Source organism: Phragmites australis, chromosome 11 (assembly GCF_958298935.1).
Source record: "Phragmites australis chromosome 11, lpPhrAust1.1, whole genome shotgun sequence".
Taxonomy (NCBI): domain Eukaryota; kingdom Viridiplantae; phylum Streptophyta; class Magnoliopsida; order Poales; family Poaceae; genus Phragmites; species Phragmites australis.
Window position 1 is genome coordinate 30,122,204 of NC_084931.1, and position 27,875 is coordinate 30,150,078.

At 42.0% G+C, this 27,875-nt stretch overlaps 5 protein-coding genes across 5 annotated transcripts; 3 read left to right on the forward strand and 2 right to left on the reverse strand.

Moving 5' to 3' along the window:
- Nucleotides 1-159: 159 nt before the first annotated feature.
- On the reverse strand, nucleotides 160-2,765 carry LOC133885452 (beta-arabinofuranosyltransferase RAY1-like). Its single transcript, XM_062325171.1, has 4 exons — nucleotides 2,517-2,765; nucleotides 1,679-2,416; nucleotides 1,331-1,577; nucleotides 160-1,063 (listed from the first exon to the last, which is right to left on the reverse strand). The coding sequence occupies exons 1-4, from the start codon at nucleotides 2,742-2,744 to the stop codon at nucleotides 585-587; spliced, it is 1,692 nt and encodes a 563-aa protein (XP_062181155.1). The 5' UTR covers nucleotides 2,745-2,765; the 3' UTR covers nucleotides 160-584.
- Nucleotides 2,766-5,411: 2,646 nt separating this feature from the next.
- On the forward strand, nucleotides 5,412-8,134 carry LOC133885660 (rac-like GTP-binding protein 2). The gene is made up of 8 exons (XM_062325399.1): nucleotides 5,412-5,874; nucleotides 6,267-6,354; nucleotides 6,437-6,546; nucleotides 6,836-6,899; nucleotides 7,009-7,073; nucleotides 7,178-7,243; nucleotides 7,355-7,467; nucleotides 7,771-8,134. Exons 1-8 carry the CDS (start codon nucleotides 5,776-5,778, stop codon nucleotides 7,802-7,804), a joined length of 639 nt encoding a protein of 212 aa, XP_062181383.1. The 5' UTR covers nucleotides 5,412-5,775; the 3' UTR covers nucleotides 7,805-8,134.
- A 163-nt stretch (nucleotides 8,135-8,297) lies between these two features.
- Nucleotides 8,298-27,662, reverse strand: LOC133885659 (proline iminopeptidase-like). Its single transcript, XM_062325397.1, has 11 exons — nucleotides 27,378-27,662; nucleotides 27,124-27,218; nucleotides 26,927-27,037; nucleotides 26,784-26,846; nucleotides 26,582-26,669; nucleotides 26,195-26,292; nucleotides 25,927-26,028; nucleotides 25,418-25,491; nucleotides 9,535-9,574; nucleotides 9,156-9,230; nucleotides 8,298-8,622 (listed from the first exon to the last, which is right to left on the reverse strand). The coding sequence occupies exons 1-11, from the start codon at nucleotides 27,496-27,498 to the stop codon at nucleotides 8,524-8,526; spliced, it is 966 nt and encodes a 321-aa protein (XP_062181381.1). The 5' UTR covers nucleotides 27,499-27,662; the 3' UTR covers nucleotides 8,298-8,523.
- Nucleotides 12,963-13,710, forward strand: LOC133884947 (uncharacterized). Its single transcript, XM_062324562.1, has 4 exons — nucleotides 12,963-13,024; nucleotides 13,108-13,240; nucleotides 13,331-13,600; nucleotides 13,705-13,710. Exons 1-4 carry the CDS (start codon nucleotides 12,966-12,968, stop codon nucleotides 13,708-13,710), a joined length of 468 nt encoding a protein of 155 aa, XP_062180546.1. The 5' UTR covers nucleotides 12,963-12,965.
- Nucleotides 13,710-14,385, forward strand: LOC133884395 (uncharacterized). The gene is made up of 4 exons (XM_062323791.1): nucleotides 13,710-13,792; nucleotides 13,898-14,022; nucleotides 14,096-14,167; nucleotides 14,285-14,385. Exons 1-4 carry the CDS (start codon nucleotides 13,782-13,784, stop codon nucleotides 14,377-14,379), a joined length of 303 nt encoding a protein of 100 aa, XP_062179775.1. The 5' UTR covers nucleotides 13,710-13,781; the 3' UTR covers nucleotides 14,380-14,385.
- Nucleotides 27,663-27,875: the final 213 nt, after the last annotated feature.

The following is a 27,875-nucleotide window of genomic DNA, read 5'->3' on the forward strand; positions in this document are numbered from 1 at the left end:
GGCATTTTACTAGGTCGAAATCTGAGTTAGTCGATATCGATCGAAAGCATCCGAAAATTTGGAGCCTGGATCAATGCTAATGCTTAGTACAATGGTGACGAGCCAGGAGAAATGAACATATGAGAGTATGAGACATTGCGATCCATCACAGGAAGAAACAACAACTCCAAGCGAATTTAACAGGGGATGAATGTTAGTAAATTAATCAGTCTAGCACGTAATGAAATTTGCGTTTGCGTGTATTCATATCGGCAAATATAATCAGGGCCAGAATTCTTTGCTTTTCTAGTACAGAGATACTCTGTGTCTGAACAAAAAAGTTCGAACTTTCTGTTTGAGTGCAATATCAAGATAGCAATAATCTGTCCTCTTTCCTGAACCAAGAATAAATTTTCCTCTCGTCTCAGAACAAACAAACAAATAATCCTTCAACATGTCCAAAATCCGTGTGGCAAGAAGCTCCAGTTCCACCATATGTTGAGGCATTCGGCAGCTTTTCATCAGAGAATATGGGACAAACTTATGCACATACGATACTGCCATAAATTTGGTAAGATCGCCCGCCAGTACATGGTTCTAAATCACTAACTGTCAGTGTCCTCAAACAGATGAAATTGGCCCATCATTCTGAAGCTGCTTCTATCACTCCAATCCTGCAAGCAAAGCCTAGAGCTAGGATCATAGTCCCACAACCCAGATGACATTTGACGTTGGAGCTTCCTCCTCCTCCCATGTATCCAATTATTGTGTATGATGAAACAACCAAGCTCCTTGCAAACTGATTGCACATCATGCTTCTCCCATAGACCCTTGTAAGCTCCATTGGGGAACAAGTCCCGGTTCAGGAACACGACAGTTAAGATTGTGCTGGGCTCCAGGCATTTATCATCACCAATGCGGTTTGTTCCATCTTTCCCACACAAGACATCATAAAAACTCGGTTGCTCAGATAAGCCTGAATTGGTTGCATGTTTTACTACCATCTCCATTGCAGTGATGGTGGCATCATCTGAGCGAGCAAAGTAAAAACCCGAATTCAATCGACGTGGTAAATTTATTGGTCCTGTCAACAAACAGCAATGAGAAGATGCAACAAAAATTAGCAGGGTGCTTAGATCTAGAGAATCAACAGAACTGAACTAGCATATTTCTTTTATCTAGTCAATATGCCAGTATTCATATTTCTAGGTCAAAGCTCGTCATTTAAATGAAATTAATTCCTGTTTTTTACAACTGAATTTAGCCCAATGCTAGATGGAGGTGTACATTGTCAATAGAATTAAACAGGAAGAAACATCAGAAACTGGTAGTCATGTGACCTAAAATTTACCTGTCTCATTGTATTCGTCAGATTGTGCTCCAAGTGTAGCAGGGCCAAGAGAGTACAGGAATGACATTGGATTATCAAACCAATAAACATCAACATCACTCAACAGTACATTGTATCCCAATCTTAATATCTCCAGAACAATCCGTGATTTCACTTTTGTTACTTGTTGAAAACACTTGGTTCCAAAGTGGCAGTCATCAAAGCTGACATTCTTTGGAGACAATGGATCTCTGAAAACTGGCAAACCCTAGAATTAGGATTAAAAGATTGAGCCCAAATTGGTGGTTCGCAAAGTAAAAAGGTTAAATAACAAAAAGGAAAGAAAGGAAATGGGTACAAATATATTACCTGCAAAACTGAGAACTCGTATGTCTCATGGTCTAAGGCACAGACTATAAAATTGGTAGCTCTAAGATGACGCAGGCGGCACGCCCAACTCATAAGCATGTCCCTGTAACTTGCTCCAGCCACACCAAGAACAACAGATCTATTCTTATCAGCAGCAAGTTCAAGGAGCATGCTTAAGGAATATGGATGATCAACTGGTGCTGGGGTCTCAGAAGAATAATTGTGTCGATGACGAGACAAGCAAGTGTTTTCTGTCCTCCATAGGCTGCCTCCTTCTCCATGGATATCTTCTTCTTTGCCAATGACAAAATTTGACAAGGTGGGCTCTTCAACTTTGGTTAACATATAATCTTCAGGTTGCTTTACCACTTTGTACAGCACAGGATAGTGTCTTCTTGGTAATCGATAGCAATATGAGCCATAAACTGTGGCAAGATGGCGATTGACACTATACTCCCAGGATCCAGCAAGCATTGTGTCATTCTTACTAGAGCTCATGTCATTACTAGAGCTAGAGCTTTCAGGATACAATCCAAGAACTAGACTGCTTGCATCAAAGACGAGTCTCATCTCAGATGACAGAACTTCATGAGTCAGCCACCAGTTGTGTACTCCTCTTCCATTCAGAAAAGGTGGCAGAACTCCTGCATGTAAAGGACTGCTCGGATTATTCCACGCCATAATGACCCCCCTATCAGAGCTATCTGCTGCCCACTTGTCAGCTCGAATCTCCTGCAACTAATACAGGCAGAGAAAATTTGGTCAGCAACTGCAAGTATGCTACAACTAGGAATTTTCTATGAATCAAGCATTGGCCCTAGATAGACTGAATAGGTACCACCTTGAAGCTCACACCTTTGCCATCTGCTTTTACCCAATGGCTTCCATTGTCAGCGAGCTGGTAATGGAAATCGGTGAAGTTACGTGACATTGCAACAAAGAACCAGTCACGATCAACCTTGCTGAAATGTGTTAATGCGTCAACAATTTCTGGAAGCAGAACGATCTCGGCATCGACAAGAACGCAAATGTCAGAATCAGCAACAGCTTGTGCTCTCGCGACCATCGAGTGGAAGAATGGCGTCCCCGTGAACCTGAACCAAGGAAGAAGACGCCTCTGATCAGTTCCATGTTGCAACCACGATTACATGGCGCAGAGCCGCGCGCAAACGGACTAGGAGGAGTTTATTTTTTGGCTTACGTAAGACCACGAGGTTAAGGGTTTGCGAGTGCGTACGAGGAATCGACGGCGGATTCGACGGTGACCCGGCGCCCGAGCCGCGCGGCGAGCGCGAGCGCCGCGGGGTGGGCGCCGAGGAGCACCACGCTGACGTTCCCCGGGAGCGCCAGCCAGGAGCGCACCGCCAGCTCCTGCCGCGTGGGCGAGCCCTCCGGCGGCGGGCGCGGCGCGGAGAAGAAGGTGACCCTCGGAGTCGGCGCGCCGCCCCCGGGCGGGATCTGGCTGCTGCTGCCGCCGCCTTCCTCGCGGTGACGGGAGGAGCGCGCGCTGGAGGAGGGGGAGGACCAGAGCACGGCCGCGGCCACGACGAGGGCGAGTAGGAGGACGCATCCCGCGAGCCGCGTGGCGAGGTCCGCGACTCCGACACCGCTGCCAGCGCGGGGCCGGCGGCCCGGGGGAGGGCGGTGGTGGTGCGAAGGGAGGAGCATTTGGGCGCGCATAGCGGCATACGACTATAGGAGTCGTTTGTTTGGCTCGGTGGTGGGGCCGGCCTGTCATCGGGATGAGGAGTCAGCGCGTGAGCCGCGCCACGCTTAAACGGAAAGCAAAGGCTCCGTGACAACCTACAAGATGCACGGGTGGCGATCCGTAGCTTCACTTACAGGTGGGGCTAATGTTTATCCAGGGCCACCTGTCAGTGACGTTGGAATTGTGTACGCTCTGGTACTCTAGCCCCTTGAGAAGCGAATCAAGGATCTTGACCAAGTTGAGCTAACTTGACGCTGCAGAAAAGATGTATTACGACCCGGAAAGAAAGTGATTTTTATTTTATATTTCTTAAATAAAAAAGTAAAAATAGGCTTTCATTTAAAAAATCGCACATCTATACTGTTGTCGCCCTTTTCAACATGCGGTAGGTTTAAAATAAAAAAATGATAAGTTTAATTACTTTTAAATCAAAACACTATCGAAATAGTTATGAAAAAAATCTTAAATTTTTCAGTGACGTAGATGATACTATGATCTAACTCTAAAAAAAATTAGATAAAAATATAATATGTACAAGTAATTATTTGAGTTAAATTTTTTAAAAAGCTAGACTATAGTATCCTCTATAATATTTATTTTTTTCAGAATGTTTCATGAAAATTTTGACAATGTTTTGAATTTTTAGAGTATTATAATGATGTTTTGAATAATATTTAAAAGTTGACAATAGTCTAGATGTGTGATTTTTTAAAACCAAAGTCTATTTTTACAATTTTCTGATGTAAAAATATAAAAATAAACCCCCGACTATTTCAATAGTGTTTATGCTAGCACGTACAAGCCCGTCCTAGCCAGGATGGACTAATAAAAAGATGGGCTCCAGTCGGTTGAGCCAAATTTTCATAACGGACCCTGTGAATTCTCCTACCGAAATCATAAGAAACTTTTGAATCACAACTTCTCGAAAAAAGAGGGAGAGAATTTCGAATCACAAGTTTGAACTTTAGACCCGATTGGTAGAGTTTTCCTATTTAAATTCTCCAGAGAGAATAATTCTTTAAAGAAAAATGACTTTCTGAATAAAAATGATTTTCTAATAATTCTTTAAAATAAACTCTACAAAAGAAATAATTCTATTAAAAAATAAATCAAAATAAATTATTTTTTAATTTTTAGCATCTAATTCATTTAAAGAATCACTTTCACAAATTTTACTGAAAAAAAGCTAAAAATTAGTGTTGGACAGATCTTATCTGACACCACAGCAGCCTGCTGATCCGTCACATTCCCGTACCCTCCCGCTGCCGGTGGGTCCAGCGAGATACGTCGACAGCGTGTCAGACGTATCGGACGCAGGCGGAGAGGAGAGGACAGGACGACCGAGCGCGCCTCGGAAACCGTTGCCGGACGGCTGGCTGCTCGTGCTCGGGGAGCGGGAGCGGGACCGGGACCGGACCGGTTCGCTCGCCCGCCTTCAAAAGCTCGGAGCACCTAGAAAAGCTAAAGAGACGAGCGTATCTCGAGCTCGACGAGGAGGACGAGTGTCACCGCAGCTGGGTCCCATGTGCTTTGGTCCCACAGGTCAGTCAATCAGTCAGCCACCGTGCAGTCCCCCGGAGTCTCGGACGGCTTCGCTTCGAGGCAAGCGGCGGGCGAGGCGACAGCATCCCCGACCCGCCCCGGCTCCGCGTGCTGGGGCTAGGGTCTCCTCGTGGCCCGAGCTGATGTGGGGCCCGCTGCCTCATTCCCTCCCCTGACCTGACGTTCGGTTTGAATACGCAGGCAAAGCGGCGACGGACTCTTTTTGACTCTTTTGGCTTTCTTCCGAGAGATCGAAACGTTCGCCGGTTTGAACCTTGGGGCTTTGTTTAAGAAATTCAGACACTTTTTTTGAAAGAAAATTCAGAAACTTTTTATCGTAAGTAGAACCGAGTAGTTAGTATGAGTTTTAAAAATTCTTAGTAGAAAGGTACTAGAGTTCTAGCTAGCAAGATCTACAATGGAAATGATAGTGCTGTGATTTATCACTTCAGGTTGATTATAGAGGAAAAAGATAGTGTTCTCTTGACAGTGCCACTGGGATTTATCACCCGCAAGTACATCAGTGGCAAGCCGTCAGGAAGAGCGCTGCATGCAGCAAGTAACCTTCCTGGCCGTGCACGCGCACGTCGCATTTACACTACACCACACCTCCCAAGGCCGAGTCCAGCGGTGGCAGACCACAGCCAGCTGCGAGCGGCGAGTTCTTTAAGGAAGCAGCAGGCCGTTGCCTCGCTTTGCTTGGTCCTGGCTTCCTTCCTTGACCCTTCTAGTAGTGACTAGTAAGGCACTCTAGCGAGCTGCCTGTGAGAGTGTGAGGTGAGGGTGGCCGGAGACGGAGAAGAAGAGAGCGTAGGGAGACCGGGGGGAAACCAGCGGTGGGGGAGAGATGAGCGTGACCAAGTTCATAAAGTGCGTGACGGTGGGGGACGGCGCGGTGGGCAAGACCTGCATGCTCATCTGCTACACCAGCAACAAGTTCCCCACTGTATGTATGCTCGCTCGCTCGCTTCCTCCCTCCCGTCTCCTCCCAGTTCTACTCATCTCTACGCGTTCGAGTGCTCCGTACTGTGCCGCATTCATGTTCTTTTTCCCCCCTCACCTCCTTGTTATTCATGAGATTTTGCTCGATCTGTTTATCCTGGCCATTCGGTTGTAGCCGTAGTACGATACTCTTTTTAGTTGTTTCCAAATCCAAGCTAGTTCGTTTGATGTTTTCCAGGATCAGTAACTACTAGGTACTCACCATGTATACTCTCTTTCTGCTCTTGACCCTTTCCTCTTTGAGAAAACTTGCGATGGAAACTGCTTGCGATTTGCATTCAGTTCTCTGGTTGCTGAAACTAACAGCATTCCGTTCTCGATTTTTTTTCCTGACAGGATTACATCCCCACGGTGTTCGACAATTTCAGTGCCAATGTTTCCGTGGATGGGAACATTGTCAACTTGGGTCTCTGGGACACTGCCGGTACTGGTTCTTCCACTTGCTTCGCCGGACTTGAACTTTCACTAGTGCTCCAAATCTGAAACTCTCTGTTTCCGCGGTTCAGGGCAAGAGGACTACAGCAGGTTGAGGCCACTGAGCTACAGGGGCGCAGACGTGTTCGTGCTGGCTTTCTCATTGATCAGCAGGGCTAGCTATGAAAATGTTCTTAAGAAGGTATGCACATAAGATCAGCAAATGCATGTTTGGGGTGTGTTTGTCTTGTCGGGAGAGAATCCAAGAAAGCCTGAAGTTCAAGTGTAGATTACAGATATCTCAATCTCTGACACATGACAATGATACTGACCAAAGTAGTTGCAGCAGAGCTTTACCTTTTGTTTCGACAGATATCCAGACCACCTTTGGCCAATATCCCAAGTATCTTTGCAGCTTCTGCTTTTCGTACGTGTGTTCGTTATTTTGGCTCGTATGTTCTGAACTGAAAACTCTATTCCTGCCCAAACAGTGGATGCCAGAGCTTCGTCGATTTGCGCCGAATGTTCCAGTTATTCTTGTTGGGACCAAGTTGGGTGAGGACTTGCCCTGAATATAACGTTAATTTAGTGCAATTTAATTCTACAGATTCCTTTTCATGCTTCTCCCTATAGTTAATGGAAGGAATTTGCTTGAATTGTTCAGATCTCCGTGACCACAGAGCATACCTGGCTGACCATCCTGGTGCTTCAACAATCACGACGGCAGAGGTTAGCTCTTTTTGTTGTCAACTTATTTCCACTACCAAATGGAATATATTAACAGAATATGATTATTGGAAGTAGCTTACATTTTCTCTTCCTCTGTTACGCAGGGTGAAGAACTGAGAAAGCAGATTGGTGCTGCAGCTTATATAGAGTGCAGTTCCAAAACGCAGCAGGTAGTCATGAGAAATGAATGAAGTCATTTTGATCTGTCCTGTCCTGTTTTGAATATGGCTTGTTGGTGATAGAGAAATATAATGACTTGATAATGATGTTTGTGATACCAGAATGTCAAGGTTGTCTTTGATACCGCCATCAAAGTGGTCCTTCAACCCCCTCGCAGAAGGGAGGCGATGACTCCCAGGAAGAAAAGTAAGAAAAGCTCCGGACGCTCTATAATGTAAGTTTCATCTCTCTATCGTTGAGTAGTCGAATCATATGATTATAGTGGTCTGTTATTGTGATGTGAATACATCACACTGATTTCAATTCAGTGATATCTTGAAAATTGCTGCAAGAATTTTGTTCACTCATGAAGACTTGAGAATAAGCAGTCTATTGGTCGATTTATCCAAAAATTGGTTTACTCCATGAGTCGTAAAGGCTTGACTTTTATCTATTGCTGTTCAATCTAATTTTTTGAGAGTAATTTTGAAACTTTATGATAAAAACCATTTACCGATGTAACTGCCTTGTGCCGCAGGAGCCTGATGTGTGGCAGCACTTGTGTTGCCTAGGAGTCTAGGGCACTGAACTTGGAGGAGGTGGTGTGTGAATGTGTTATGACAAGTGAATTTGCTACAGAATGGGGTGACACAGCACGGATTACTGCTGCTTTTGTTTTCCTTACCTCATTCGCTGTATGATTGGGTTTTAGAGGTAGGGCGTCAGGCTCTTGGACTGACTTTTCAGACTTCTGTAGTGCCATGTAAGAATGTTGTTGGACAAGGATTGCTCGTGTTATGTAAGACTATTATGTGATAACAAGATACAAGTTCTGCACGATGAATGCGGGCTGTATTACTCTGACAGCGTTGCTATAGGTGTATGAACAGTTGTTTTGTGAAGCGTTTCCGTAGTTTTGTAAGGATATCCTGCTGGTTTATCGGCCAGTGAAGAGAATGTTTATATCTGTATCATCCATTCAGGCGTTGGGTGGTGACAGATTTGGCTTGATCTTGAAATTTGAATTTCTTAGACGATTGTTTATGCCAATTGCTTGCGCAATGATTTATTTACATGCCAGTGGACAACGAAGAAACAATCCATTTCTGAAAGATACCCTGGAGTCCAGCCTGCTGACTGTGAAAGGAATGTTTGATATTTTTTACACATACAATCAGGGTGTGCTGCCTGCTAATACCATGCCTTATTGCGCACTTCCTACAAGGCGACCCAAATAGAGAAGTGAAATTGCTTCTGAATTTCATCATCAGAAACAATACCTCTAGCCTGCTCATTTTCTCAACATGTCTTTCAGCTTTTCGTTAGCTGATACCAGTTCAGCAGCAATACCTCCTTTTTCATTGGCCGAGTGTCCTGCATCAGGGACCACCTACATCCAGTAGAGGAATAGTAGTGGTCAAATTTACCAAGGGTTCTCGGAATATTGGCACCTAAATTGAACCATGGGTTCCATCCAAAAAAAAAATGTCAGTTGTATCATTTGCAACCGAACTAATCTCAGCTATGGAAGGTGAGCAAAATAATCGTATCATGTTACATCTAGGCTCTGCTTAACATTGCTGCAGATCTCAATCATGCTGAGAAACAAATCTCAGGCATGCTGAGAAACATTGTTTAGCAAACAGGTTCAAGCGTATTTAGTCATGGCAAATCTTGAAGTCAAATAAAGAATTCCGTAACTACTCGTTACTGCACAATACAAAACACATCATATACTTCAATCTTTTGGTGATGCATTCTGTAGTTGAGAAAATGATCGTTTGCACTTTCACCTCTAGTTCATTTAGGTAAACTCTTGAATAACCTACTTTGGTCCCTCAAAATTAAGAGTCAAATTATATCCCAGTTCCCAACATGAAGTGCAGATGTTGCATTTGATAAAATGGTTGAAGGATCATTTACCTTAAATTCTGCTTCAGGACAAGCTTTATGAAGATCCCAAGAGGACATCATAGGACAACAAACATCATACCGCCCCTGCAACATAATAACTAATCAGGTATGAGCAAAAGTGCTTTTTACGGGTTTGATTTCTCTCATGGATTTGAGATTCAAATTATCCAGGCAACCATGCAAGACAAAATAGTAAGTAACTAAATGCTTGACCAGAAGTTTAATGAAAATTGGTCAAGGTACAAGTGCGAAGAGCTAAAGACAATGTGCAACCTGATGCAAGACAAATAATATTTACCATTTGCTCATGCGTATACTGATGTACACACTTAGACCCACAGGTGCACATGGATATTGTGAAAACAACAAAGCGTAATGACAAGCATACCTGTACAATAAAAGCTTTAATATGTCGAATCTTGTCAATATCTAAACTATAAAGGCACGAACGTGTTTGGTGTCGAGCACGCTCATCAGACCCTTCAGACACAATCCAACGCTCCTCCTCGCTCCCTCGCGTTCTGCCCCGGTCCGTCCTGCCTTCCTGCCATTTAGAGTGCCCCCGCCGTCCGTCTGCTGTGTTTTCGCATACAGAGTGCCCCCGCCACCACCCCGAGCCCCACGCCTCCCCGAGCACCCCGCCTCCCTATCCGCCCCCGTGATGGTTGGCTGGAAGATCCGCCCCCGCGATGCCGCCACCCCGAGCGCCACGCCGCCTCCCCGAGCACCCCGCCCGTGATGGCCGCCTGGAGCACCCGCCTCCCTATCCGCCCCCCTGATGGCCGGCTGGAAGATCCGCCCCCGCATCCAATCTCTCCTACCAAAATCCATCCGCCCCCGCGATGGCCGCTGGAAGATCCGCTCGGAAGATCCAACCTCTCCGTATATGGAATTCATTCTCATGTATATGGAAAAGGTAATTTCTTCGTATCCTACCTTCCAAAAAATAACATTTTTTGCTTGTAGCCTTGGCTGCCGAGTTGAGTACATATGCAAGTTATTTATTTGCTTTGCGTTGACGGGGAGTGCAAGATACCGGGGAGCCGCTGCATCTAGCGCCGGACGACAAGCAGGAATATCCTGAAGAACTGACGTTTGATGCATTTTCTCAGGTATGTCCACTGCTATGCCGCACAACTAATAGCATTTGATCTGTTTGCATATCATTAGCTATTTTACATGAAAGCATGTTACATATCATTAGCTGTTGGATTGGGAGATTTGATGCCGTGCTTTCCTGTAAATTCATCAAAGGGTCGTCAGTTGGATTGGGAGATTTGATGTTAGAAATTTTAGTTTTTAGTCGTTTTCTTCTGACTTGACAGGTATGGGTTGTAATCGATCAAAAATAGATCTCAAAGTGTTCATCTGAGTTGTGTATGTGCTATGAGAATCTTCAGAATGTTTCATGTCCTAACTCTCATGAAAAATCTGAAGATGTTGGCTTAAGGCAAACCTTCTTCATGAGAGGGTTTCAGTTTTTATATGGAGTTGGGTGTGGAATTTTTATATTTCAGCTTTTTTATATAGGCTGCATATCCTGCTTCACTTCTTGCAGTAGTGTTGTTCTATATATTGACAAGTCCTTATCAGATAGATTTGCTACTGATATCATTGTTCATAGCTTGTTTTGTTGAAATTTTATACTTGTGAATGATTATTTGATTTTGTAGCAGAATTTTATACTTGTACTTTTAGAATTTTAAACTACAACTCAGCTTAATCAAGTTTAAGTTATTAGCCTCATAATTGTTGGTCATCTCATGCATTGACTAAATGGCAAGATGCATCAAGTCTCATAGACAGGTTTTGGATTCTATATATGATATTATGTATAACATTCAACTTTGATGCCTTCTGTGACCAGAATAGCGGCGGTGAACCTCTGTTCTGCACAATACAACTTTCTTCTGTAGGTCCATCCATGGCTTTATAGACAATTTGGTCACTCTTGATGTGTTGTTCAATGTAGAATAAGGTTGGCAATAGTGGGTTGGCCACTAGAGTAAGCAGTATGGTAGTGAGTGTAAATTAAACAAGTTCGAGTAGTGGATTCATTTCGAGTAAACGTGACATTGTGTAATGTTTTTGTGCTGCAGCGAGGCCAGGTCACATTTTCCACTAATCAAACTTGTACTGGTACAAAGCCCTGATTTACTGTTTGGATATACCTCATTGGACTTTTCACCTGAAGAAGTGTCACCATTAGCCGATGCCATATGGTTTCTTCCTTTTGACAATGCATTACATTGTGCAGGAGTCATGGACTGTGGGCTGTGAGTTGGAGTGTTCTTGTGCTGCAGAGAGGCCAGGTCACATTTTACATTAAACAAATTTGTGCTGGTATAAAGCTCTGATTTACTATTTGGATATACCTCAGTCGACCTTTCACTGAGGAGGTGTGTAATGTTTTTCTCTGTTGTACCTGACTATTGTCATTCCTTAATCTGGATTCATGCTTTTATCAATTGTCTTAGATGTCTTAGATTCAGGTTTATGAGACTCTCTTTAACCATCCAAGATTAGGATACACTGAGCACTATACTGATTCATCCAAGATTAGGGCACTATACTGATTCATGCTTGGATGGTTAAGGACATGTGTAATGTTCCAAGTAATCTCGTAGATTCATGTTTATCACTTCCTTTTGTGAAAGTGATTTTTCTCTGCTAGGTGCTCTGCACCAATCATCTTCTCTTTTGTATACTAATATGCTAGAGTTATTACCGTTACCTTCACACAAAAATTCATTGCACTATGTACCATTCGCAATAAAATCTGCTTTTTATGCATGCTGCATTGAACTTAGTTACATTCTCTTGCTCTTTGCAACGAGTTGATTGTATTTCGAATCTTCTTAATGCCTTTCACAATCTGTTGTCTCATCATTAATTTTTTTTCGATATTGCTTCATATCAGTTTCAAATAGAAGAATTGTGGCAGTTGTGGGCCAAAATCAGGGTTGAAATCAAGTTTCGCATTTACACCAGTTCAAGTAAGTTCTTGCTTTCAATTGGAATTGCAATGTTATTTTCCTAGATGATTAATTTCTGTGATACATAGCCTCATTTTTTTTAAACAATAACAGCAGTTTATTCAGTCTTGGAACTTGGCTGGCTGTGGTTTAAAATCTGTGCTCCTTTTTTGTCATGCTCTGTCAGCATATTATTGTAACTTATGACTTATGATTGCTATGACGCTTGTGAGCACTATGGTTTCCTTATCTGCTTCTATTATTTTGCATAAAGCTGTTGAACTATGTATTAGGCTATTGAACTATCTAAATGGCTGTTGAACTATGTATTAAGCTGTGCCATGGGCCATGGAACAGTGTAGCATGGCATGGTTTAAAATCTGAGCTCCTTTTTTTGTCATGCTCTGTCAGCATATTATTGTAACTTATGACTTATGATTGCTGTGACACTTGTGAGCACTATGTTTCGTTATCTGCTTCTATTATTTTGCATAAAGCTGTTGAACTATGTATTAGGCTATTGAACTATCTAAATGGCTGTTGAACTATGTATTAAGCTATTGAACTATCTAGCACTTGCATGTGGAAAAGAAATGAATAATTATTGAAACTGTGGTGGGAGGGGTGAAGGAGCTACCTGAACACTATGTTGCATTTTGCACGGTTGCCTTCTTCATAACAGTAGCTGTAGATGTACTTAGACTGGTTTCTCAGAAAAAAAAGGTTGGAGGATACAAATGTATATTCCACCTCGCTATTTTGCTATTTGAATCCCTAACGTTTGTTGTGTTCTTTTGTGGCCTATGCGATTATGTAGTCTGTTTTTGTAAAAACATATAGCCCTATGGATCTTAGCCGAAAGAGAACGTATGCAAACTTCTCTCACAAGCCAGTGGCGCCTAGGTGCGTTTATATTATATTCACCTATCAACATGTAGCTAAAATAAATTATAAACAAAATAAGGCTAACATGTAATTTTATACAGATTCAAATTATTCGATGATATTGAATATTTGGATTTGGAGAGATTATGGAGTGTCGTTGTTAGGGTAGATGTCAAGTTCCCGATCCCCTCTCGTCATCGTGATAGCCAACACTTCATTCTCATGGATATCAATGTAAGTCACTTGTCTAATGGATAGAGATAACAATCGCGTTATAAGAAATATTATTACAACCTAACTTTTTGGTTATTTAATAATTTTAAGGGATCCAAAATAGAAGCAATTACATTGAACAACAACGTTGAGAGATTCAACACTTTACTCGCAGAAGGGTGCATTTATACCCTGCATGAAGTGAGATTCGATCCTAACTGGGAGGAGGCGATGCAGTTTCGGAATATTGGGCACCGGTATGAGTGCGTCTTGAACGACCGCACTAGGGTTGAGTCGTATACCATGCCTATTCAATTTCCGCTCTATCCGAAGCATCTCATGCCAATCCATGAAGTGTACCGACGTCCTAACAAGACGTTTGTAGGTAAAAATTAAGTGTGAAATATTTTCTTTTATCTATTATAATGAGAGAAGCAAGAGTGTTCATTTAATAAACTGATATAATTAATTAATACATCATACAGATGTAGCCAGAGTTGTTGTGCACTGGTGTAAACTTGAGCACGTTGGTCGCAGTAAACCCTATAGAGAGGTCATACTAATGGACACAAGGTATACTTTGTTGATATCAATCGAAAATTTGTTAAGTCAAGCCTTATATAGTAGAGATAATAATTTCATGCATAACATTATTTGTTTTTTATTGTGAACTTGTAGGTTCAACCTTATAGTTGTTGGAATTTGGTGTGAGCTTTTAGAGCGGTATGCGATAAGCTTGCAATCTGCGGGAAATAATAAACACGTTATCATTGGGACCATGCTGAAATTGAATAAGAGACACAGTGAGTGATTCCCCACCTTATAGTTTCTACTTATGTAACTGCATAGTAACTAAGAAAGTTCATTTTATGATAGGGTGTTTGGAGACTTCAGATCACACGATATTTACATTCAATCCAAATCATCTTGACAGTCGTGAACTACAGGGTGAGTAGTTCTATAGCCATCTAAAAATTATTGTACATGAACATAATTACTGAAATAGGAATTATCAACTGACCCTATAATATAGTTAATTTAAACATCTCTGTTCGGATTGTGCAGCCTTCCAGCGGTCGTTAATCAGGGGCAATAGGGACTACAGATTCGTGAACAGATTTATTGAAAAAAGGTGGGCGTACCTAGCAACAGTGGTGTGACCTACGTTGGAGACTTATGGCTACAAGTTAATCTCCTCGTATAGTTTTGTAATGGATAATAATAGATAATTATAATGATTGTAGTTTACAATCGGACATGCTATTTTGTATTGATTCCTTAGATGTTTGCTTCATCGTGATTTCTATATTATTCTTAGGTTTCCAATGATTACTCACAATTACTTGGTCTGAAATGGTGTTGAACACATCCAAATAAATTTCATTAACTAAGGTGATTATGTTCTTATGTTGCCAATGGTTCATAACAAGTAACAACTGACATTTCGAGTTGCATGTAGTCAATGCACGTGTCTGAAATTTGATCCTTCTTAAAATCTCAGATGTTTATTGTGTACGTGCATTCGATTCATGAACACCAAATAGTGTCTTTACTTGTCAATCAGAATATTATCTGTAACTGCACTTTTGCGGATATTAATATATGAAAACATTATCTGTAACTGCAATTTGGCGGATATTAGAATATGAACATGGATGTTTGGATTTGTAAACTTGTGTGCGTATTTTTTTTTAAAAAAGAATCATAAACGTAGTACATTATGCAACATGTGTGCGTTAAAAATTGTATGAAAAATACGACCGTATGCGATTCATGTGAGGAACCTTGGTCGGCATATACCTTTCATTACGTCTCAAGTCCTCAACCGTAAAGCTTCGGCTCCCTATTCTGGTTGCTACCGGAATACAACCGTCGACGAACAATACTCATGATCAATTAACATCCTTTTGCCTGCTCTATCTCTCTCTCTTATCTCTTATCGATACAGACACAGCTAGCCTTGCTGTGAAATGAAATCGCAATATCATATATTCACATATTGTGATAGATACGTATAATTTCTATCTCATGATGATATTCAATTATTTGTAGTTACATGTATTTCTATTTTGATCAGAAGAATTGCTGTTTTGATTCCGTTAGCCAGTTAGCACCATTCTTTACCAAATTAAAATCCTTCACAATGGATGTTGTTTCATTATTTTGAATGCATCATATTTTTTGGTCTATCCTTTGCAACAGATATTAAATTCATACTTCTTTTAGACATGATGTAGTAGTGGAAATTTAGACGTCATGCTGTTTCCTTTAGTTATTTATTTAATTTGGCATTAGAAAATTTCCCGAATTTGAGGGTCAGATATCCTTTCTTGCAGATGTCGTCTTGGAAGCGAATTGATTATACTACGACGTTTAATGACCTGACTATCATCGGTATTACAAGTGATGTTGATCATAATCTGTCTTAAGCGATTCTTTTTCGATATAATTTGTGAAGTTCATATGTAAACTACTGACCAAATATATTTTTGGGTTTTTATTAGAAGGATCCGATATTAACGGTGTGGGTGGGTCTTCATCGTCCAGTGCGCAACCATCTCTCACAGATGCCAAAGAACGTAAGAGACAAAGGGAAAGAGAACGGTACGCACAAATGTCTGTAGATAGGAAAGAAGAGTTCCTTAAAATAAAGCGTGAAAGGAGAAGGGACCGGATCATGCAAATGGATGTACGTAAGAACGATGAGTTGCTTGAAATTAAGCGTGAGAGGGAAAGGGACCGGTACGCACAAATTACTTTAGATAAGAAAGATGAGTTACTTGAAATGAAGCGGGAATCTTGTAAGCAAAAAAAGGATGATGTGACACTTCTTGGTGTTGAATGTCATCAAGAGTCGACTTCACTTTCAGTAACACATGGTAATTCCATTACCTTACAATACGTTGTGTATAGTGTTCTATGTTTAAAGCAGTACTTGCATGTTTTGATTGTTCATTAGATGGCCCCAACATATACATCTCAGGTGGTGGATCCAAGACATCCACAACACAGCCAGCGCTCATAGATCCTAAAGAACGTAAGAGGCAGAGGGAAAGGGAGCGGTACGCGCAAATGTCTGTAGAAAAGAAAGAAGAATTACTCAGAAAGAATCATGAGCGGCGTAAGAATAAGAAAGATGGTTCAACAATTATCACTGCAGATTGCCGTGAATCATCGAATCCTATCTCAACAACAACAGGTAATTCCATGAATTCATTATTTGGTTTTTCATCAACACCTCTGCTTTTCTAGGCGATCTAATTAAGCATACCATGTTTTTTTTTGTGTTGTGTTTGCAGGCATTCCAAGTGTATGTGGGCAATCTTTCAGTGCATGGAATAAGGAAAATGTTGCTCCTGGCGATGATACTTGTTGGTTGCGCCGAAATGATAACTACTAACGGTCAAAAATTCATAATTCATATGGTTCGGTTACAGCATTGGACATCGATCAAATTGGATCAGGAAAATCCACTGTCACAAAGTTACATCACATGCCATGTGCAATACGTACCCCGTTTGGAGACATGACAAGCACTCCGGTTAAAGGTATAATAGCATGCCATATATTGCATGAAAAATTAAAAAAACATGTGTTCATAGTCGATCCGGTTGTAATTTGTGATGGGTGCAGAAAACAAACTAGATGCGAGTGTCGTAGATCATGATCATCTGTCTCCTCATAATGGGTCATGGTATGCCCGAATGCCTGCGGATAAGAAGGTTGAATACTTAGAGAAGAAGCGTTTAGACCGCCAGAAAAACAAATATGATGTTTTCAATGTTAATGATCGAGAACCTTCTTCATGTGAACCGATGAACCCCACAGGTATGGTGATGGTTTATTTACTCGGTTTTGTTTTACCACAAATAATCTATCATATATTTAATAGGGAAACTAATTTGAGTGTATTATCTGACAGTTACAGCTGACAGTGGCATTGAAAGTTTCACGAGCAATGACCATCGGGGTTTTGGTCGTGAGCTGGATCGTAAACGTCAAAAGGGTCGACAGTGGTATGCGCAGCTGTCAGATGAGCGTAGATCAGAATACTTAAACATCCTGCGTATTCGCCGCCAACAGAAAAGAACCAGTGCTCGCGTGGAAATTCAACAAGAAGTAGAATCAAATACTACGCACAACACAATTGGAACACATGGTCCTTCGAAACATGTTGATTATCGACCAGATCCCGATAATGAACTATATGATTCAGTTATATTTGAACCACTGGAACTACATTCGTCAGATGAAGGTAACACATTATCCATTAATACATTCGTCAGTTATATATTTTAATGTGTTCTAACACTGCTTCTTTCAACCCATAGAGCAATTCGAGGCAGACCAGGATATTCTCGATGAATTCGATGATGAAGAAGGGAGGTTATATCATGGTCAAGGTAAAAACATAAAGTAGCAATTTTCAGTCCCGTATAATATGTTGCTTTATCTGATTCATTATGTAACCTTTCCATATATATTTTTTTGTATTTGTGCAGATGTTGATTTTGAATCATACGTGGTGGAAGGTCCTGATAGTGTGGGTATTCAAGGTTATGATCCGTATGATCGCATCTACCAAAATCTTCCAAAGAAACATCATGTTTTGAGGGATGCAAAGAACTGCCCGTATTGTGGAGCCAAACGGTTCCAATATGAGGGACTTGCTTTTTGTTGTAGGAAAGGGAAGGTTAAAATCTTCATTCCAGATGTACCGGATGAGTTGCGACGATTGTATACTAGCCTTGATGATGACGATGCAAACTACTTCAGACAACACATACGATATTTCAATTCTCATTTCTCCTTTACAAGTCTTGGTGTTACACTTGATCGTCGAGTCAGCACTGCTGCAGGAACTGGTATATATACATTTCGTGCACATGGTCAGCTATATCACCGTTTGGACCAGCTGGTACCTGGTGGGAAGGGTCCACGGCACCTACAGCTTTACTTCTATGATACTGATGAGACAATGGAACACAGAGCTAAGAGGTCTCCTGGTCTTGATATCAATTTGATCCGGAAGATTCGGAGGATACTAGAGCACAACCCCTATGTGCAGACCTTTCAGAATGTTGGTTCTGCTCCAAACCTCCATGATTATAGGATTGAGCTGAACACGGATATTACATTGGACCAGCGAAGGTACAATGCCCCCACAGCTTCACAAGTTGCTGCTATCTGGATGGAAGGGAATGATCCACAAAAATGTTTCGATAGAAGTGTTATAGTGTATGGAAAAGCTGACAGACCTCGGTATATTCGGGCATACCATGGGTGCTACGATCCGTTGGCCTATCCTTTGTTTTTCCCTGGTGGCGAAACAGGATGGCAACGTAAGATGCTTTATGAAGGTCCTGAACCAGTAGATTGGCCAAACAATTATGATAACAATGATGATGACAACAGGGACGAGGAAGGTCCGTAGGCTATTTCCTATCTTCCCAAATTTAAAATTTTGCATGAATAGCTAATAATTTTCTTAGCCCCTTGTGACTATGGTATTGAGTTTATGTTTTTTGCAGATGGTTGTAACGAGTCCAGCAAACATGTCAGTGCTAGGGAATATTATTGTTTCAAGTTGCAAATCAGGCTTGGGGAATTTAACATACTGTTACATGGGCGCCGTCTTTTCCAGCAGTGGGTAGTTGACATATACATAAAGATAGAGTCTATGAGGCTCGATTGGTATTCGAAACCAGAGAATCAAGCTCTCATACGTGCAGATTTGTACCAGGTAGTACATGTCGTCCTATTTATTTGAGATTGTATCATTAACACATGTCCTCCATTTGTCTAATGTGTTGCTTATTATAATACTGGACAGGGTATTATAGATACAATTGCTGCTGGTGAAGCGCGTGCTTCTGAGGTTGGTCTAAGAATTGTGCTCCCACGGACTTTCCCTGGAGGAGATCGAGACGTGCAAGCACGATTCCTTGACGCAATGGTTTTAGTGACCCGGTTTGGGAAGCCTGATTACTTTGTCACAATGACCTGCAATCCACATTGGGAGGAGATAACAAGGCAACTATTACCATGCCAGACACCACAAGATAGACCAGAATTGGTTGCGAGAGTATACCGGGCTAAGCTGCGTGATTTACACGATTTTTTGATCAAGAAGAGTCACTTGGGTGAGGTCGGATCATATGCACATGTTACGGAGTTTCAGAAGAGGGGTTTGCCACATGAGCACTTCTTATTGATTATGGCCCCTAACAGTAAGTTAAGCAGTCCCGATGATTACGACAAGGTTATTTCAGCAGAGATTCCTGATCCTGACAAGTACCCTGTATTGCATGCTCTGGTTATCAAGCACATGCTACATGGACCATGTGGTGCTCTCAACAAAAATTGCCCCTGCATGATAGACGGACAGTGCCGTTTTCGTTATCCTAGACAATTCTGTTTAGCTACACAGCAAGGAAAAGACTCTTATCCTATATATAGGAGAAGGGAAGATGGTCGTCGAGTGGCGACCAGGGGTGCCGTATTGGATAATAGATGGGTGGTTCCGTACAACCCCACACTGCTTATGCGGTATAACTGCCATATTAATGTCGAAGTTTGTTCAAGCATCAAGGCAGTTAAGTACCTATACAAATATGTCTATAAAGGCCATGATCGTGCATCCTTCTCAGTCGATTCACAAGATCAAAACGGTACAGTAATCAACGAGATTCGACAATACAGGGATGCAAGGTTCATAACTCCCCCTGAGGCCGTGTATCGGATATTTGGTTTCCCTTTGTATGCCGTATCTCCTTCTGTTTTGCAACTTCAACTACATCTACCAAACATGCAATTTGTGTCATACAGAGCTACTGATAACCTGAATGATGTGGTGAACCGGGAGAAATCTAAGAGGTCGATGCTTACTGAGTATTTCAAGATGAACCTGGTGGATAGCAAGGCACGTAAATTGTTATACAAAGAGTTCCCGGAGCACTTCCGGTGGATCAAGCCCGACAAGCGCTGGCAGGCAAGGGTAAAGAGGCTGCAGGTTGGGAGAATTGTGTATGCAAATCCTGCTGAAGGGGAGAGGTACTATTTACGTGTGCTCCTCAACCATGTGAGAGGTGCAACTTCATACGAGAACCTTCGTACTGTACATGGGAAAACCTGTTCCACCTTCAGAGAAGCGTGCGAGATGATAGGGCTCGTAGAGACTGATAGATCCCTCGATGAATGCTTGGCTGAGTCCACTACATTCCACATGCCTTGTGCACTGAGAAGGTTGTTTGCGACAATTATTGTATTCTGCGAGGCGACAAATATCCGTGGCTTATGGGAAAATCATTTTGAAGCAATGTCCCAAGATTATCGTCGTACACACAATGATGCAGCAATGGTTGAGCAACTGGTGCTTAGGGATATTAGAAACGTGGTTCATTCAATGGGCAAGGATGTAAGGAATTATGGTCTTCCGGAGGTTGACGACTCAGGTGATGTCCTTGCGTAGTGTTTTACGTTTTTTTCGCTTATTTTGTCAATTGTCATGATTTATTGGTAAATACATAACAAAATGGCAGTTCTCTTATAGTTATGTCAGTGCTTATGTATCTAACACTGTATTGTAAATATTTTGTTATGTTAACTAACGGTTTAGTTAATATTTTATTATTATATTGTTCATACAGCTGATTATTATAGCGATCAATCGAGAGAAATATTAGAGGAATTGTCGGTGGGCGTAGATGTAGAACATCTGAATCTTATTAATACACTGAACACAGAGCAGCGGTCGGGGTTTGATGAAATAATGGATCACGTAATCAACTCTAAGAGCCAGGTATTCTTTGTTGACGGTCCAGGTGGCACGGGAAAGACATATTTGTACAAGGCATTACTTGCAAAGGTTCGTTCGATGGGTCTGATAGCCATTGCAACTGCAACGTCTGGTATTGCAGCGTCCATCATGCCCGGTGGTCGCACCGCCCACTCCAGGTTCAAGATCCCCATAAAGCTTTCCGACAACAACATGTGTAATTTCACCAAACAGAGCGGTACCGCTGAGTTGCTTCGCAGGTCACACTTGATAATCTGGGACGAAGTTGCCATGACCAAACGTCAAGCTGTTGAAACACTCGATAGGTCTCTCCAGGATATAATGGGATGCTCGCAGCTCTTTGGTGGAAAGGTCATGGTATTTGGAGGAGACTTTAGGCAGGTCCTTCCAGTGGTGACACGTGGTACGAGGGCACAGATCACTGATGCTACACTACAAAGGTCTTATATATGGGAGAAGATACGTAAGATACAGCTAACCCGGAATATGAGGGCGCAGTCTGACCCATGGTTCTCCGAATACCTCCTTAGGATTGGCAACGGAACAGAAGAGACGATTGGTGATGATTATGTGCGTCTCCCAAATGATATCGTGGTTGGTTATAGTATTGCAGAAGAATCAATTGACAAACTCATTGAATTTGTATTCCCAGATCTCCAGAACAATTCTACGTCAGCGGACTACATGAGTGCACGTGCTATCCTCTCAACTAAGAATGAGCATGTGGATGAGCTGAATGCAATTATGATAGATAGGTTTCCAGGCAAGGAGATGGTATACTACAGCTTTGATTCCGTCGATGATGATTCACGAAACAACTATCCGATTGACTTTCTGAACTCAATCACACCAAATGGATTGCCACCACATTTGCTTAAACTCAAAAGCAACTGTCCAGTCATCCTGCTTCGGAATCTTGATCCTCACAACGGTCTCTGCAATGGAACAAGGCTAATGGTTAGAGCCTGCCAATGTAATGCCATTGATGCAGAGATTGTTGGCGGGCAACATGCTGGAAAGAGGGTGTTCATTCCTAGGATCCCTTTGTCCCCCTCAGAGGACATTTCACTCCCTTTCAGATTCAAGAGGAAACAATTTCCAATCCGCCTTAGCTTTGCAATGACTATAAACAAAGCTCAAGGGCAAACCATTCCTAATGTTGGTATTTATCTACCCGAGCCTGTGTTTTCTCATGGACAGTTGTATGTTGCATTATCGAGGGGTGTATCACGTCAGTCAACACGGATTCTAGCTAAGCCAAATAAAGATATAGATGCTATGGGGAAAAGCACCAAGAATATTGTGTACAGAGATGTATTGGAATGGTGTTCTTCGGTTTCATGATCGGTATCTTGCTTCTAACCTCACTATAATTGATTCGTTTGTGAATTGCAAATATAATAATTAATTGTGCTGTAGGAACGCTTCTGGTTTCTTCGTTTTCGAGTTCAAGCGCACATAGAATGGAGAAAAGGCCAAAACCTACAATTCATAGAGTAAGTCTTCTCCAACGCACAACGGTGCACAATTCGTGCGGATCCTTGTTATCGACATGAAATGCATATGCAGGATGGTAACGACAGTCAACTAAGGAAGCAATTTTTGGTAAACTTACTGAAATATAACAAGAACGAACGTGAAGACGACATCCCCTCCTTCTACGAAAAATTGTCAAGAGCATTAGGCATTCGATGTTTCCAAAGATAAAATACTTGTGATATTATATTTGCACGTGACTATTTATTCAACCATATATTACTTGATATATTGTTTTTTTTTATTTTTGATGCTCTAAAACCATATATAAGTAACCGTAGATGTAAAAAATTGCGCGTGACTATCTATTTTTATTCTTGATACTCTAAAAACATATTAGAAATCGTAGATACAAAAAGCACGCGTGCGTTTGGTATCCAGCACCCAATCCTACCTATTCTGATCGAATCCAACGCAGCTAGCTCCCCCCACCCCCAATACGTCGCATTTTCTGTCTGCCTGAACCCGGCCCCATCCCACCCACAGATGAACCACCCCCGCTATCGCACGATTCGCACCCCATCCTACCCACCCCTGCACGTGAAAAAGCTGTCGCCAGCCCCGATGTCCATCTCCGCCGCCTGCTTGCCTCGTCGCGCACCTTGGCCCCGGCTTTCGCCGCCTCCAACCCCGGCATCCTTGGCCCGCAGTGCGCCTGCCTCCGGCTACATCGGCCGCCTCCAGCCCTCGGCGCCCTCGGCATCAACCGCCTCCATCCCCCGGCGTCCTCGGCCCGCAGCTCGCCCGCCTCCAGCCCAGACGTCCTCGGCCCGCAGCTCGCCTGCCTCCGGCCCCGGCGTCCAATGCCCGCAGCGCGCCTGCCTCCGGCTACATCGTCCGCCTCCAGCCCCCGGTACCCTCAGCATCGACCGCCTCCAGCCCCCGACGTCCTCGGCCCGCAGCTCCGCCGCTCCTTCAGCGCCTCCAAGTGGTAACGCAGTACTGAAAATTATACCGGGTTGTATTTTGTCAAAACTAAAAGTATACACTGCAACTAACTGCCATCATTGTGTTTTTCTAGGGAAGTTTGGACAATCATGATGATATAGTTAGTTATTTAAACAAGAAGGGTGTCTCCGTGCTATTCCAGATTAGGAGAAATATGTTACGAAGGCTCATCTCTGTGTTGGCCAACGACTATGACAGAGATGCAAAATAGTTAAATGGAACTCACAAATCTCTGTGCACGCAGGAATTATCCCAGGTGCAAGAGTTCCGATGAGGAATCTGATTAGCAGGCAGGTGAAAATTCACACGAGACCACTTCCGGAGCTTGTCAAGAATTGGGAGCAACTGAGCAGCACATTAAACAGGACAGAGTATGCTCACTTTCTTGATGGTTCAGATTGTGTCAAGTGATATTTTTCAACAGAAAGGGATTATGTCAATTGATGTATATACCGAACTACTGATGCGATCAGCTGGATGACCGGATCATTCACATGTTAGGTTGTAGTTGCTGTCTTGCCATAGGATTGATTCTTCTGTACAAATGAGTTTGTAAAGAAAAAACAAAAGGTAGAGATAACAGGTCAAGATGCTACATAGTGGTCAAATTGTTGAAAATTTCCCCCTTTTTTGCATTGTTTCAACTTTCAATCAGAGTTGCTTAAGATTGTGCCTATTTGGTTATGGTTGTTTTTCTATGTCTTTCCTTGCCAACATTGTTTCCTATTCTTTACACAATATGAATTAAGAATCTGGATACGAAAATGTGAAAATCAAAACAAATTTACACTTTCTATTTTTCAATTAGAAGGTCAAGATAATAAGATCATGGTGCCCGTTCCTTTAATAAGGTCATGGTACCACGCCTGCTTTCAATATATACTTTGTTATGTTTGACGCCAATGCTTAGCCTGAATCTCCTTTCCTGATGTTTTTATAAGTGTTCAGTGTATGCTCGAATAAGGATGTAAACTTGGTTGTACAGCGGTGTATTTTTTGGTGTTCAGAATAGTGCATTTAGTGTTTGTAGTGCTTCAAAAATATTAACAATGTTATAGCTTGAAAGATACTTCGACGATGATCGACAATGTTATCGTGTGCAAACTTTCGGCACCGAGTGTTCTCAACAGTATTGTGGTTTACATTAAGCAATTGGACATTTGGTTATGCACTTCTTTTCGGCAATTACGGTGAAATATAATGCAATTACAGGATGTGCATGAACTAAAAAAGAAGTTCTTGATTGACATACTGAAATACAACAGGAATGAATCTAAAGACAACATCCCTGAAGTTGTACGAGAATTTGTTAAGCGCGTCAGATAGTGCATCATTCGGAATGAAAGTTTAGTTGTGCTATTATTTTTGCTCATGACTATTGTACCATTTATTTTTCTCCTTTATATAAGTTCTTTCTCATGAGTTCAATTACATACAATTGTAATAGGTGATGGTAAACTTCTGCACCGTGGTTTGCTTAAATAATATAATATGTGATCGTAAACTTCTACACCATATTTTGCTTAAAATTTTGACTCCCGCTGCAATATTACTGATTTCATATGTATGCATTCGTCGCAACGTTATTAATTGCATGTGTGTCAAAGCAGACGATTTAGATTCTTACTAACCCAAATAAAGAAATAGATCCCACAGGAAAGAGCATAAAGAATATTGTGTATGGAGATGTATTGCAGTGGTGAGACATATTGGAGTTGTACTAGATATTTTTTTCCTTGTAGTAGATGCAGATTTGCAGCATGATTAAATTAAACTAGCCTTCATTATGCTTGCAGTGTTTTATTAAATATTCGGTTACTTGATTTATGTTAACTCAGAATATAAAAGGTGTCCGCATATTTTAGAAACCGTAGTAATACAATTGCTCGTGCGTGTCGCACGTGCACGGTTACTAGTTGTCTAAAAGGTACGAGTCTGAGGGCAAAAATCCCTTATTCACAAAATAGTGGTTTTCAATTCTTGCAAATGCCTGAAAAAATTGAACCATGTGTCAAGAAATATAAGAGAATATATAATGCGTCCATATAAAACATAAACTAAAACATGCCTGATAGACTAATATGTTGTGGTTTGTAAATACAAAGTAACTGCAGACTTCTTCAGCCATCAGTGCCAACAGTTTTGTAGCATCAGGTTTTTTTATTTTTTGGAACCATGACTGTACAATGATTGCTTAAATGTTGCTACTGTAAGTCCAAAGTAATACTGAACATGTATAACAGGTCAAGCATAATACTACATACCCCTTCAAAGTCATTCTTCTATCGATCTGTATATAAAGCTAAGTTTTAGAACGAATTTTTTTAAAAAAAAAATCAATATAGGCTGGCAAACACGAAACAGAAGAAATTGAAATAATGGTAATATTGCCAAACAAATTATAGATGCTTGTGAAAGGACTTGCCAATGAAAACTTGTCATCTTCCCCTCGTTTAACGTCATCATGATTTTGGATAAGATGTGCAGTCATCATCTCCCACATAGTCCATCTCTTAGCAGCTTCAACCTAATTGGGAAAAGACAAAATGTCTGTTTATCAAAAACAATCATGCAAGATTACCAGAATCTTTCCTTTTAAATAGAAGCAATGACAGAAAAAATAAGGGACTACAAGAAGGCACCAAACAAGTATATCAGATCATATTTACTTTCATGAGGATAAATGGGGCTACCTGAACATTAGCATCGGATGAAGTTAAACTTTTGCTATAGGCAGCTATGAAACAATTCCTTTCATCCTCAGGAATAAAATCTCTAAATGATTCCCATGCTGCAGATTTAAAAATAAAGTTACTAGTACAATCAAATAAAAATGGTATAGTGAAATATGTTGCTTTTCCGTTCAAAAAATTGGAAAGTAACACGATTTTAGTAAGAAAGTAGAACACATTGCACTAAAGTTTTGTATTATGCCATTTAACTTCAAATATAACAGCTGAAAGGCATATGACACAATTAATAAAAGTAGCCAGTATTATTCTGGAACAGTAAAAAATGATTTGGTAATTTCACAAAGCTCTTTTTATTCTTAGATAGAACAGAAAACCAAAAATACAAACCATCTGGGAAAATGACTGCTGCACCACCCTCATAGAACCGCTCCTTCTTCCTAAGCAAGAAAATTCCTCTTAGAACAACGCCAGTGACCTAGTGATCATACAAGGAGCGTTAGTTTGATCCACAGTATAGCTTCTATGCACACCTATTTGCAATACAAAATTTAGGGTCAAATGAAAATGCGACGGACAATAAACTAGTCACCTTATCAGGGTGAGTCTGGCTGTAAGCAAGGACCAATGTGCTTCCCCATAAACCACCAAACACCTACATTATTCTTATAATAGTCAGTTCCGCTACTGAAGAGTGAATAAGTAATTTTGTTTTTGAAAAAACAAAAAGATTGCCTGCCATTCCGGGATATCAAGATGTTCCCTGAGCTTGTCAGTGTCAGCTACCAAGTCCCAAGTAGTGTTCTCCACCAAACAAGCATGGGGAGTGCTTCTGCCCGCACCCCTCTGAAAGCAAGCATAATGCAAATTAAGGAATGAAATGCAATCCCCTTGTGATTATGATAAAGAAAGATATGAGTCACCGAGATGACCTGGTCAAACAGAACAATCTTATAGAACTCCGGGTCAAAGATTCTTCTGTTGTCGGGCGACGTGCCGGCTCTGAAATTGTCGAGAAGACCACCGGCTGCAAAATTGTCGAGAAGAGAAGTCCATCTAATAAGATAGCAGCACAGCTGAACTGTATAGTTTTGAGCTAGGGTCACTGAAATCCAAATCGGATAAGGCAAAAAGGGCCCAATTAATCTTTCGCGATTCAACACGGAGAGAAGAATCACACGCTCACATGGCCCTGGGGGTTCCCGGACTTCTCGTAGTGGATGGTGTGGACGTCGGAGACCTTCAGGAACCCGAAGTCGTACGGCTCGACTTGCGTGTCGCCTCAGCGGCTCCCCGGACAGGTCCATCTACGCGTCGGTCGGGGCGGAGACGCTCGCGCTCGCGCAGCCGCGGTAATGCGCGCCCTTCGCCTGGAGGCACCCCAGACCTCCTCTCCCTGCGGTGGTAGCAGCACTGAAACCACGTCACACAGGCTTGGCACGGAGGTCGATGAGCAGATAAGACCAGGGTCGCGGGATCGAGGTGGGGCGGGGAGGCGGTTACTTGTGCGTGGGTGAGGGGCGGGCGCGAAAGGCGTGGGGGAGCGGGGCAGTGGAGCGGGGAGGGGCTGAGCATTTGAGTGGGGCGTCGAGCCGATGCGGAGGGGCGGTTGGTCGATCGGCCGATGGTTTTGCCATCGGTCTTCACGAGCGCGGCCGCGCATGATGGTGGTGCCAGGTGCCAA